At 35.4% G+C, this 14,653-nt stretch overlaps 1 protein-coding gene across 5 annotated transcripts in view; it reads left to right on the top strand.

Annotated features, from left to right (window-relative positions):
- The window catches only part of ADAM23 (ADAM metallopeptidase domain 23), a 127,387-nt gene that overhangs the window by 32,676 nt on the left and 80,058 nt on the right, over window positions 1-14,653 (top strand). For all 5 annotated transcript variants that reach the window (XR_009155479.1, XR_009155478.1, XM_058186321.1 and 2 more), the window contains exons 7-13: window positions 1,190-1,262; window positions 2,973-3,040; window positions 5,196-5,261; window positions 9,455-9,526; window positions 11,030-11,196; window positions 12,936-13,020; window positions 14,540-14,630. Coding sequence is in view for 3 of the 5 variants with exons in the window: in XM_058186321.1 (XP_058042304.1) it covers window positions 1,190-1,262; window positions 2,973-3,040; window positions 5,196-5,261; window positions 9,455-9,526; window positions 11,030-11,196; window positions 12,936-13,020; window positions 14,540-14,630 (622 nt within the window). In the remaining 2 variants the exon portion in view is untranslated. The remainder of the gene's footprint in view (window positions 1-1,189; window positions 1,263-2,972; window positions 3,041-5,195; window positions 5,262-9,454; window positions 9,527-11,029; window positions 11,197-12,935; window positions 13,021-14,539; window positions 14,631-14,653) is intronic.

Below are 14,653 nucleotides of genomic sequence, written 5' to 3'. Positions count from 1 at the left end.
TGACTCATGCAGCATACAGGTCCTCAGTGGAAGGCAGGTTGGTAGCAATTGTTTTTTCTGCAGTTCTAATTATCCTCTGAAGTCTGTATCTGTCTTGTTGGGTTGCAAAACCAAATCATACAGTTATAGAGTTGCAGATGACAGGCTCAATAATTCCTCTGTAGAACTGTATCAGCAGCTCCTTGGGCAGTTTGAGCTTTCTGAGTTGGAGCAGAAAGAACATTCTTTGTTGTGCTTTTTTGATGACGTTTTTGATGTTAGCTGTCCATTTTAGATCTTGTGATATGGTAGAACATAGAAATTTGAAGGTCTCTATTGTTGATACTGTGTTGTCTAGTATTGTGAGAGGTGGAAGTATGGAAGGGTTTCTCCTAAAGTCTACCACCATTTCTACAGTTTTAAGTGTCTTCCATTCCAGATTGTTCCAGTCGCACCACGAGGCTAGTTGTTCAACCTCCCATCTCTATGCAGATTCATCATTGTCTTGAATGAGACCAATCACTATTGTGTCATCTACAAACTTCAGTAGTGTAGTGTAACAGAGAGATGCAGTAATTGGTATACAGAGAGAGAAGTGGGGAGAGCACCTAGCCTTAGGGGGTCCCTGTGCTAATTGTACAGGTATCTGATATGATTCTGCTTAGCTTCACCTGCTGCTTCCTGATTGTTAGAAACTTAAATATGGAAAACTAAGTTTAAGGCATGGAATTATAGTTTCAAGTTCCAGTTGGAATTGACTTAGATTCCTCTTTATATATTTGTAAAACAGTTGCATTTTTGGTGAACATCCAAAGAAAAATATTCCACAGTTCAATTTGTATCATTCAAAAATACCATTTCAGGTTTCTACATACACATGCTAAATTCTCTAGCCGATATTATATACATAAAGATATTAAATTGAACACACACACACACACACACAAACACACACACACACACACACACACACAGACACACACACACACACACTCTTACCACTCACTCATTATGAATAAGAATTTTAGGTTCCAAAATATATCCCCAAAACTGAGTTCAGCTTATCCATTATATGTTATCTATCTGTCTGTTTCTGTCTACCATCCATCTATTTATCTGTCTGTCTATCCATCTAGATGACAATATCATGCTTAAATTTATGTCACCAATACAATATTCTATTTGTTTTATTTTTATTTTTCTTCTTCAGAGCAGTGCAGGTAGACCACATGTCATTCGGAGAACATTTGGATCAAATGCCTTCAGTCAATTGGAAGATCTCGGTATGACGTAACTGTACTTTAATAAGATTTGTTACTGTAATTATATAAACTCCATAAATCTTTAAATAATATAAATGGCACTTCTACCAGAGCAATGATTAGTATAGTTAATAGAAATTTATATAGTAGTATGTCATGATATAACAGAAACATTCTCAGTTTCCATGTGGAATTAGATAATCAGTGTAATTATTGTTGCTAAAAGCCACTTTTCTAGATACACAGCTCTTTGTGACAAGCTTATAGTTAGACTAATATAATTGTTAGAAAGCTCTTTACTCCGCCATATCATTGAAATTATGTGGCCAACTTATACCATGATATGATATTGAAGATTAACTCTCTGAGTGAGTTGTCCTCTATATAATGAGATACAATGAGCAAACTCCACATATATCAAATTGAAACTTAAAATCTTTTTATTGAAGAACAGTAAGGAGCTGGTTCATAAGTGAGACTGACACCATTTTTTTTGTAAGAAAAAACACTATAAATGGCACATTATCCAAATAATAACATATCAGGTCCACCTGATATGCCAGTTGCGTCCCTTCTTAGACTGGGATGCCCTATGCATGGTCACCCATGCCCGTGTCACCTCCCGTCTGGACTACTGTAATGCTCTCTACATGGGGCTTCCCTTGAAGAGCACCCGGAGGCTTCAGCTGGTCCAGAATGCAGCCGCGCGGGTGATAGAGGGAGCAGATCGAGGCTCCCATATAACACACTCCTGCGTAGGCTGCACTGGCTTCCGGTGATCTTCCGGGTGCAATTCAAGCTACTGGTCACCATCTTCAAAGCGCTTCATGGCATGGGACCTGGTTACTTATGGGACCGCTACTGCAACCGACGGCCTCCCAGCGACCAGTGCGCTCCCATAGGGTGGGCCTCCTCCGGGTGCCATCGGCTAGACAATGCCGGCTGGTGACCCCCAGGGGGAGGACCTTCTCTGTGGGGGCGCCAACCCTCCGGAACGAACTACCGTCAGGCATGCGCCAACTCCCCGATCTCCGGACTTTTCGACGCAAGCTGAAAACATGGCTGTTTCATCGAGCAGGACTGGCCTGATAGTTTTAATTGGGAGTTTTAATTGGGAGTTTTAGATGGGTTTTATAGTGTCAGCCAAATTTAAATATTTTATTTTATCTTATTTTAATATTTGTAGAAATTGTTTTAATATGGCTGTAAACCGCCCTGAGTCCTTTGGGAGAAGGGCGGTATAGAAATATAATCAATCAATCAATCAATCAATCAATCTAATAAGGTATATATAAAACTGGCCTTATATTTTCCTTTGGTAATGTTCCCATATTTTAGAGCAACTGTAATTTGTATACAAATAATACACAGTAATCCCTATGTTTACAATGAAATTCTTTTTACAAGAAAGGAAATAGTTAATTTATCAATCCATAATCATCATATTACATGTTGCTGGTAACTGCTTTCACTGGAATATGCAGGATGTTTGAAATGAGAAGTGCTTTAAATTTGTTTTTGTTTTTCTAGAAGGCTGATTATATGCAGAACAAATACTGTCAGAAGTAATCAGAGATAGGATTTATACTATGAATAGTTTGAATAATAGTTTATCATTCCATCATTATCAACTCAGTCATTTGGAGACAAACTTTCATTTCGGTGAATAAAGTTGAGGACTGAATGCTAAACTGGTGATAAAACAGAAAATTCTTTGCTATCAATCTCTAGATACAGATTCCACATCTGATTGGTCCTTCCTGTCTGAGCTGCAGTGGCTAAGAAGAAGAAGAAGGGCTGTGAGTGTTACGACGTCAGTAATACTGCATCAAATCAAAAGATCTCTTTGCTTTTAAAAGACATGGGAAAACATGTGAAATATAGTACTATATTAGACCTCAGTTTCATGCTGAACTGATTTGTACTGCAGGAGATCATTTATTTCACCTCACATTTTTTTTCATTTCAAATAGCAAATTGGTGAAACTGAAATAAATCATTGAACAAACAGCAGGTACATAGGTAGGTAGGTAGTAGGTAAATAGATAAAATTACTCGGTTACTCGAGTAAAAAAGAAACCCTCTTAATGTTTATGGCAGTATTTAATCATATACACTTTTATAGGGGCAAAGAAAATCTATAGGAGGTGGGAAGGACCATGAATTAGGTTGGAGAATGTAGACTGCTACAAGAGATAATTACATGTTTATGAAAACTATTTTTAAAGATTAAATAGTATTAATTTCATTGTCATATGAATTTTATATGTAGTCATATACAATTAATTATTTTTCAAGATTGGGGATCTTGAGCCCCAATTTATGATTGAAATAGTTCAGCTAAGTAATAAAATGCTGCTGTTTATGTGACATGCATTTAAATACCAACAAAACATAAACCTTTTTGAATTAAATTAATATTTAGAAACAATGATCTATTAACTGAAAATCAAATCTCTAAACACTGTCATTCAAATAATGAATGGTTTGAATTCTTATGAATGCAGATAGATTGTTATGCACAGATTGTTCTGCAACTGGTGAAAAGTTCAAGAGAATTTGGCTTTCTTTCCATCAGTAAGAGTGCATACGTAGCATTTTGTGATATTCAATTTATTTGCAAATATAGAGATATCTGTACTTCTGGTCAGAGATTCCAAAGTCTATATATTATTTTGAAAAAGAGAGCCAATATCATAAAGTACAATGGCAAACAAATAAACAAACAAAGCTTACAACTTGATCATATTCCCAACCCTTCTGGGAATATGAGCCAACAAATTGCATATATTTTGTTAACTTTTGTGCAATATGGACTCTGAATGGCTCAGAGAGGAAAAAAATCAGAATTTAACACAAACTCAAGCACTGTGATATTGGACAGCTATAAACATACAAGCAACAAAGAAATGGAAAAACATCATATCAAACCTGAAAAGATGTTATTTACGTATTTATTTATTAATATTTATTAGTCATATATCTCATCTTTATTTGACTAGAACTCAGAGTCATATACACTGAATTCCAAGGTTGTTTCTGATTAGACTCAATTATGTTTTGTTTCAGGAAATTAACTGCATCATATGCTTTCATATCACACCTTGTGACAATGTAAAACTTCACTTAAAAGTGAATTGATTAACTATTAGCAGAAAAAGATTCATACAACAGTAAAGATGCAAAACTATATCAGATTCTGTACAGGTACAACAATATGGGATAGTTGTGCTTGTCCCAGTCTTTGTTCAGGTGCTCATTGTGTAAGTTGTACATTATATAAGTTGACTCTTCTTGAACATACATGTGCAGTAATGACAAAACACATGAAGTTTCACTGAGTCAGACCATGGTTCTATTTAGTCAGTATCCAGAGAATTCTTCATCCTTCATAGCTATTCATCATCCTGTAGAGGAAGTAGCTTTCATATGTAAGGGAGGGGGGAGGTTATACTTTTTCTAAGTTGAAAACCTTTGCTGTGGTATCTGATAGCAATTCGGTTTTTGAAAGCATCTTTGTCATCCTCACTGGCCTTAATGGAATTCCCACCCAACAGCATGGTAGGACTGATTTTAACCTATCATCTGAAGCAGTGGCAAACCTTTTAAAAATATAATTTTTTATATTATAATTTTATATTATAATTAATTTATAATTGTATTTAATTAAAATTACAATTAAAATGAGAAGTTGTAGAAAAAAAACAAAAAAAACCCCAACTATATCTGTGGCTAGAAAAATGGACTTTTGTATCCCCAAAGAATTTTCCCCTATTTTCATTTTGAAAAAGACTGAAAAAAGATTGAGTTAGATATCCCCCAATTAAATTAATACCATATAATTTGCTCTTAGTAAATACAGTAAAACAGACTTAAGAACACAGTGCGAGTTATCACGACAAACATTATAGCAACCTATTCTTTTTTTAAATCTGTTCTTTTTATAATTTACAGGCAGTGCGTGGCATCTTTGAAGAAATGAAATACTTGGAGCTCATGATTGTTAATGACTATAAAATGGTAAGTTGATTCTATTAGTTATTTCTATTCTTTTTCATAAAAGTTGATTGTGAAAAATGCATACATATTTAATGGTGATATAGATAATTATACTTTTGAATAAAGAATTAAGGAATATGCAACAGGAAATTCTTGAAATAAGACTACATTATGGGTGTCATAAAAGCCAGGCTTGTATTACTTGATGCCTCCATATCCAATGTTATTTCCATAAGCACATCTAAGAAAGACCACAAAGTTGATTCACTTTGATCCATTTATTTGTCTTTCTCAAGTTCAACATTACATCTGTCATGTAATTAAAATTATGTGAGGGGGCTAGAAGGACCACAGTCATCTTCTTTGCCTTCTCTGTCCTATCTTACATGACCTGTCTCCATATGTCTGAAGGTTTCAGGAGTTCAAAATTAGTATAGTCTTCATGCAAAGGCCAGCCCTACCGTTAATCAGGGTGATACCTCATGTGAAACCAATGCATATTTATTTATTTATTTATTTATTTATTTATTTATTTATTTATTTATTTATTTATTTATTTATTTATTTATTTATTTATTTATTTATTTTGTCACACAGAATATATAAGCATAAGCATGAAATAACTATACAATATATAAGCATATATATAAGTATAAGTATGTAATAACTATATTAATTGGATATAATGAAAGGAAACAATAGGACAGGAATGGTAGGCACGCTTGTGCTCTTATGCATGCCCCTTACAGACCTCTTAGGAATGGGGTGAGGTCAATAGTAGACAGTTTTTGGTTAAAGCTTTGGGGATTTTGGGAAGAGACCATAGAGTCAGGTAGTGTATTCCAAGTATTAACAACTCTGTTACTGAAGTCATATTTTCTGCAATCAAGTTTGGAGCGGTTAACGTTAAGCTTAAATCTATTGTGTGCTCGTGTATTGTTGCAATTGAAGCTGAAGTAGTCTTCAACAGGAAGGACATTGTAATAGATGATTCTATGAGTTAAACTCAGGTCACGTTGAAGGCAGCGGAGTTCTAAGTTTTCTAATCCCAGGATTTCAAGTCTGGTGGCATAAGGTATTTTGTTGTATTCAGAGGAGTGGAGAACTCGTCTTGTAAAATATTTCTGGACACGTTCAATTGTATTAATGTCTAAAATGTGATATGGGTTCCAGACAGGCAAGCTGTATTCAAGAATTGGTCTAGCAAATGTTTTATATGCTGTGGTTAGTAGTGTAGTGTTTCTGGAGAAGAAGCTACGCAAGATTAGGTTTACAACTCTTAAAGCCTTTTTTGCGATGTAGTTGCAGTGGGCTTTGGCACTTAGATCATTTGATATGAAAACTCCAAGGTCTTTAACAGGGTGGGGGTCATCTGTAAGGTAATGTCCATCAAGCTTGTATTTAGTGTTTGGATTCTTTTTTCCAATGTGTAAGACAGAGCATTTGCTGGTTGAGATTTGGAGTTGCCAAATTTTTGACCATTCTGACACAAAGTCAAGGTCTTTTTGAAGGGTAGCTGTATTGTTGGTGGTGTTAAATAGTTTGACATCATCAGCAAAAAGAACACAATTACTTATAATATGGTCACAGAGATCATCAATGTATAATATAAAGAGTGTTGGTCCAAGAACGCTGCCTTAGGGAACGCCACTTTTGACAGGAACAGGATTTGATAGAGCACTGCCAATTTTGACTACTTGTTGTCTGTTTGACAGGAAAGCTGTTATCCAATTGTGGAGGGGTCCTGAAATGCCGTAGGATTTTAGTTTTAGGAGAAGTTTATCATGTACTACTGAGTCGAAAGCTTTACAGAAGTCTATGTAGGTTGCATCTATTGCTTTGCCTTGATCAAGATTTGTAGTCCATATGTTTTTGCAGTGAAGTTGTAAGTTACATGATAATTTTTTTCTGAAACCAAATTGTTTATTAGAGAGTAGATTGTTTGTTTCTAGGTGCAGGGTAATGGATTGGTTGATGATTCCATTACTTTGCAGGTGACGCAGCATAGAGAGATCGGCCTGTAATTTTCAACTAGGCTGGGGTCTCCTTTTTTGAAGACAGGGATGACCGTGGCTAGTGACCAAAGTTTGGGAAGGGAACTGGTCGTGAAAGCTTTTTCAAAGATTATGCTTAGGGGTTCTGCTATATTAGTGGAAAGCTTTTTAAAGAAGTATGCACATAGTCCATCAGGTCCAATAGATAGCCATGGTTTCAGTTTGCGAAGAGCTTTTTCAACATTATCTTCTGTGAAATCTATTTGTGTTAGGTCATTGTTCTCATTGTTGGTACGATTGGGGAATGTTGGGTATGAGCTATTACTGTTAACAAAGACTGAGCCAAAGAATGTGTTAAAGTGGTTTGCTTTAACTGTTTCATCATTATATCCTTTACCGTTAGATTCTTTTAGTGGTGGGATGGGTCTTTAAGTTTGTTGTTCACAAAATTATAAAAAGCATGATTGGAATTTGTGCGCATAAGGTCTTCGTCTTACTTGGTGTGGTAATTGGTGCATTCAATTTTTATTTGGTTGTATATATTTCTGTAGCGGTTTTTGAAATTTGCTACATAGCCCTTTTGTTTCTTCTCCAGCGGGATTTTTTTTTTGGATTGGAGCATTTTTATTGATATGGGTAATTTGTTTTTTCTGATTTTGGTGGTGGTTTGTGGTACGTAAAGTTTAATGACTCTATTGACTTCAAGTAGGAAAACTCTATAGTGGTCTTCAGCAGTGATACAGGTTGAAAATAGATTTTGCCAGTCAAGAGATGAGAGGTCGGTGTTTATAAGGTCATAGTTGACTTTTTTGAAATTATATTTTGGAATACCATTATTATGACGATTTTTGTAAGGGAGTATGTTGAGGCAAAAGTCTATCATGCTGTGGTCACCGTTGGAAAAGGGTTCTTTTATTTGTAGTCCATAAATTGAGGTTGTGTTGTTGCAGAAGATGAGGTCTAGGCAGTTGTTGAGTCTTGTATTGTTAGTTACTAATTGTTCAAGACCTAGATTTGTAACAGCGTTGTATAGGGTAGTATGGATGGGTTCAGTTGTACATTCATTTGTTATCCAGTTAATAAGAGGTAGATTGAGGTCACCCAGGTAGATGAGAGGATGTGGGCAAGAGGTAGCCCATGTTAGTAGTGTGGTTAACATGTTCGCATGTGCGATGTCGTAGTCAGGGGCTCTGTAGCATAGTAAGAATCGAAGTGTGATGTTAATACTTAATAGCAGAGATTCCCTGTCTTAATAGCTATTTCTCAAATGTCTCAAACTGCTGGTACTGAATTGAGGTATTCTAAGTTGACACTGAGGTATAAATCAGGAAGTGCCAGACTACAATTATTGTAGGCAAGAAACCTCATTTTCAGCCTCAGATTTCCACCTGCTATATTGTAATAATAATACTGATTAAAAAATTCTGTCAGGATTGCTGCAGTGTCTTTCTATGAGGTCAGAAATTTTTTGATATTTGTACCTGATGTTGGAAATTCATCATGTTTGCTTATAATCTGAGAGTAGAATGTTTGGAGAGATTTGTTCTGGAATTTTTTTAACCTTTTTGTTCAAAGATTAATAAAATATATTTCTAGATGGGGAGCTATTCTTTTCATTTGTTGTGTCCCAATCATTTTGCATGGATTGTTTAGATCAGGGATGTCAAACTCGCATGCTGGCCACGCCCACCCCCATATTAGCAAAGGAGAAAAAGTTGCGATATGTCATGTGATGACAACATGTCGTGAGTTTGACACTCCTGGTTTAGATAGTCAAGAAGTCAAGACTGACCCAAAGACACTATATATATAAATAAACTGATAATAAATAATTAATATTCATTTATAAGAACAATTTATTTATTTTTGTGAATAAAACTTTAATAGTAAACTTTTTGCAGATATCTAGTTTTCTTTCTATTATTGCAAATTTAAGACAACTAAGTACAGTCTTCTTCACAGAACATTTTGTACTTGAAATAAAAAAATGCATTGAATTATGTGCTGCAGAAGGTTTGCAATCAATAATTTGAGTTATAAGGGGAAATTATTGCAAATTCATGTTTTATGCTATTGTTTGTGCAATTGAACTTTATCAATACAATCAAAAATGTTTAAAGAGAAATATTACTGGGCTCACTTCTTTTTTTGGCTTTGCTAGGAAGCAATGAAGTATAATCAATGTTTCGATTGGATTATGACTTAACATTTTTCTTCTAGTTCAAAAAACATCGGTCGTCCCATAGTAATACGAATAACTTTGCGAAATCGGTGGTAAATCTTGTGGATGCTGTAAGTATTGCCATAGTCAATATAATTAATAATACTGTATTCAATTCAATAGGGAATGATAAACTGAAAAGGCAACCATTTGTCCCATAATTCTTTTTATATTAAAAACAAATACTGATTTACATCAATAGCAGACTTGCGTGTCGAAATCCCAATTTCTATATTACCCAAAAGAAATACCAAAGTTTGTAGAACTACAAAAAAATCTTTGAAAATAATCCTTACTGTAGTGTAGCAAGGGGGGCAAATGATGTTGCTAAGTCATGATGTCACCATGCAATGAACATAAATTGCACAATTTGTATCATCTGTGTGTTGTCTTGACACATATGATGTAATCATGGCTTCAATGAGATGTCTGTGCTACCATCCATACATATGTACTAAAAAGAAACAAACCCTTGATCCTAGAAAGAAACATTCAGTGTCCTCTGAGAATGCAGAGAAAAGAAATCCATGAATTTGAAAAATTATTTTCTTTGAATTTTACAGAAGGTATTCTTCCTTTTGGGAGGTTATAGAATCACAGTTTCCTGTAATATGCTATCCTGTGTAGCACCTTGCACTTGAAAGCTGCCAGTGTTGAAAATGAATAAATAAATCTTTGAAAAGGAAAAGACAGAATGCCAAGAAGAGACCCTATCAATGAACTCTTTGAAAAAGAAGCCTTACAATGCAGACAGCTATAGATGCCATTTCCACACAAGCTTTCTTTAGAGCTTGATAAATGCACTGCATTGAATAAGCCGTCTCACAATGCTAGATATTTTTCTTCCAGTGTAACAAACACTTCAGTTTTTTTGTGCAGATAAAGACTATTTAGATAAAAAAATAGAATTATTTTGTGCATGTCCATTGTGCCCATTCTAGTCCTATTATGAAATGAGCCTGACAGAATGACAATAGGGACAATTCTTTGAAAAAACGAAACCAAGGGTTATTTGTTTAAACAGAAAATGTATCTGTGATGTTACCTTGTTGTGCAAAATACACAACTGGATCACAGGCTATATTTACCTACCTACCTAATGAAAATTATGATTGCTAGAAATGCAGTTTGAAGAATGAGTGACTTTATTGGTGTTCATGAATTCAAGCAGAAAAAAAGATGTTTGCTCTAACAACAAATTGTTGTTGTTCTGCTCACTTCAGGCACCCAGATTCAGAATTATTAAATTTGAAGTGTATGTTCTTATACTTAAAACAAAAACAAAATCTCACAAGCATGAGGTCTGTCCATTCTCTAACTATTTTTAAGATTTCCTGCCACAAACTATAAAGTAAATATTACATACTCATGTACTGAGAATTATGCAGTCTTTTGTAGTATTGACATTACTGTAAATTTAATGGAGTATTGATTACTAGGGAAGCATATTATCTAATTATATTCCAATGTTTCTCTCCTACTTTACCCTGTTTGTCTTTCCACTGATTGATTGGCTAACTGTGCATGTTTGACCCAGTGTTCCACTCCTGTGCTTGTCCTGTCTCTCCCCACAGATTTACAAGGAGCAACTAAACACCAGAGTTGTTCTAGTTGCTGTTGAAACCTGGTCAGACAGAGATCGTATTCATGTCCACTCGGACCCACGGCAGATGCTTCATGATTTTTCCCGATATCGACAGAACTTCATCAAGCAACGTGCTGATGCTGTACATCTCCTCTCGTATGTAAAAAGAGGAGCGATGGTCTGGTCCACTCTTCTTCTTAAGAGACTTAAGGATCTGTAGCCATTTCATCCTCAGGCGTTTCTAAATACAGCACCTCTCGATTCACCCAATGAATTACGAGGATTAGCCAAAATATCAGCCTTTTCAGTTCCAAATCTAGAGCTTAATTGATCAGAATATTTTCCTTATTGTTTTGTGACTTGATTAATTGTACCCAAAATTAAAACTGCTTTTCACAGAGTCCAAAAATTATCTCTATATAGTACAGGGTAGGGGTGAAATCTAAAAATTTTCCCTACCGGTTCTGTGGGCTTGGCTTAATTGGTGGGTGTGGCTTTGTGGTCAGATGACTGGGTGGGCATGGCCAATAACAATAAATAATAAAAATAATAAACAAAGTATACAAAACAATAAGAGGTACCAAAAACCAACTTTCACACTTTACACACACACACTACAACACAGCACAACACAACTGACTCACACACAATGTAAAAGCAGCTACACTTCACCCCAAATGGCCCCTGCAACAAGCAAGAACCTCACACAGCCACGAAAAGCTCAAAAACCAACTTTCACACTTTACACACACACACACACACACACACACACACACAAAACATAACTGACACACACACACACAAAATGCCACATACAGCTTTGTGAGATTTTGTGTGTTTTTGTAGCTAGAGTGAAACACTACAGAAACACCAAATCTCAGAAAGCTGCACAAATATTTTATTATTTTATTTTATTTATATTTTTAGATAAAAGCAGTTAAATTTAAAACTTCCTTCTAAATTTAGATGTAGCAATGTAAAGTTAATTGCTAGGTCTAAAAAAAAACTCTTAAAAAAACCCCCAATTAACTATTTTTTTAAAGCTTCCCCCAGTTACTTACCCAATTCAAAGGACAAGGCAGGCAAATTGAGTTGCTCACGGATGAGATGGATTGCAGGCAGGCATATTCAGTTGTTAGCTGATGCAATTGATTGCAGCAGCCGAAGCAAAGCACGGCAGGAGCAAGCCCGAAAGAAGCAGCAAGTAGGCAAGTGAGGACCGGGCAATTGCGTGTACAGGGGTGGAGAGGTGGGCAGGGATTTTTGCTACCGGTTCTCCGAACTACCCGGCCCCATTGCTACTGGATCACGCGATCTGGTCCGAACTGGGAGCATTTCACCCCTGGTACAGGGATATATCTTATTCAGAAAAATGTTATCTCAGTTAGGAAGCCTTTTTCCGGGTAAGATATTTTCCTGTATATTCTCTCAGTTTTACATTTTTGCTCATTTATTTCTTCCTATGACTTCTAAAATTAGAAATAAGTTAATTAACCCTAGCCAGTTTGGTGTAGTCATTAAGATGCTGGCCTAGAAACTAGTAGACTATGAGTTCTAGTCTCACCTTGGGCACAAAAACTAGTTGGGTGATTTGGGGCCAATTATTCTCTCAGCCCAACTCACCTCACAGGATTGTTGTTATGGGGAAAATGGGAGGAAGGAGGAATATTTGATTTGTTTATCCCCTTGAGTTACTTATAAATACTGTAAAGGTAAGATAACGCAAAGGCACTTGACATAAAATTACTATGGGTATCCAATATATCTAAGAATATTCTGCTTCAGTGACATTAAAGAAACTGAATAAAAGAAGCCCATGTTCTCATAATTTATATTCTATTATTTCATTTGAAGATAATATTAATATTGTTTTTTTAATCTGTATTTTTCTGAAGGAATGTGACATTTCATTATAAAAGAAGTAGCCTAAGCTATTTTGGAGGAATTTGTTCGGTGGCTAGAGGTGTTGGAGTAAATGAGGTAATAGTTCTGTTTTGAAGAAATGTATTTATTTATCCAGTTTATAAAGTCTCATGAGTATATAAGAAGTTCTTGATCACTGACCACTCATTCAGCAACTATTCAAAGTTGCAAAGACATTGAACCACAGTGGAAGCTGGAGGAATTCAGAAGTCACTTCCAATTCATTTTACCTGCCTGTGGTCATTCTGTTCGTTAGTTTTGATAAGAACATATCTCTGAGATGACCCAATAGGTCATGGATCATCAGTAATTAAATAAATATAATGTCTATGGAGATTCTCAGTCATCCAGGTCATGACTGTCCTAAAGGTGCTTTTTTAAAAAGGCAAATGGACTTTCTTTCCTAGGATGTTCTTGGATGAGAAGCGAAACATCTTCAAGGAAAAAACAAGGTCCAGTTGCCTTTTGAAAAAAGTATCTTTAGGACAAATATTGTCCTTTGTTCGCCTGTTTTTGTTTTCTTTCTTTTCGGTTATTATATTTATACTTTTGTGTTTATATTTGATGCCTCATCTGCTCTTTTTATCCTTCAAATAGTAAGTTTATTTCACAGAGTAAGCCTATTTCTAATAGTAGTACCGGGAAGGGTTATTCTCCAAGTTAGTTCTATTTCTTCTCACTTCTCAGGACAAGGTTCATTTATGATGGTTTAAATCAGGGGTAGTCAACCTTTTTATACCTACCACCCACTTTTGTATCTCTGTTAGTAGTAAAATTTTCTAACCGCCCACCGGTTCCACAGTAATGCACCGTGTATCATCATCTGTGCATGCCTCTCGCACATCGTGGATTGGGTTTGGGGGACGGGCATTGGCTACCAGCTCTGCTTGTCTGTTACAGCTGGATGGTGTGAGGGGAGATGCATGAGCTATTCTGGGACGAGGCTCTTTTGTTTGGGATCTATATATACTATATATACTATAGCGCCATTTAGTTTCACTTAGGTAACGTGAACTAAACTTATATGCGGGCGATACAAATAGTATATTTTCAGAAATTTAAATTGTCATGTGGAATTTTATGAAAGCCTAATGAAAATGTTTTTAAATAATGCAATGAAATTTTTTTAAAAAGTCAATTAAATTAAAAAAAAGGAAAGTGCTTCAGTATCGGACAAAACCTCTACCGCTCACCATGAAAGCTGGAATGCCCATTAGTGGACGGTAGGGACCAGGTTGACTACCACTGGTTTAAATTCAAGAAAAACATGCAATTGTTGTATACTAACAGAAATCAGTGTTGCATGTACTTAGAAATAAACTCTGTTTAAATTAGTAAGATATTTCCACAGAAATGTTAGTATCTAGCTTAGGTTATATATAAAAGAATATAATGTTTATTTATGGTCACTGACCAGAATTCCAAACAGAAACACATTAAAAATAAAGTAAAAGAAAACAAGATAAAAATGTCTACAGGATCTTGTGATGGAAGCTTTATGTTAAATTTATAATAATCTGCATTTACCTCTTTTTTTCACCCTAATTTAATTGAGGTTGATATTTTTTTCTAATAGTATGGGCTTTCCTGGGCAATAGCACAAGAATTGTCCCAAAGCTTGGCTCAGAATCTAGGAATACAGTGGGAGCCAGCATCCAGAAAACCAAGTATGTGCTAAGTCTCCTAGTAT

The sequence above is a fragment of the Ahaetulla prasina genome, chromosome 1, assembly GCF_028640845.1.
Source record: "Ahaetulla prasina isolate Xishuangbanna chromosome 1, ASM2864084v1, whole genome shotgun sequence".
In the NCBI taxonomy this organism is placed as follows: domain Eukaryota; kingdom Metazoa; phylum Chordata; class Lepidosauria; order Squamata; family Colubridae; genus Ahaetulla; species Ahaetulla prasina.
Note: the sequence above shows the minus strand (reverse complement) of the source record. Positions and strands in the feature narration are given on the sequence as shown.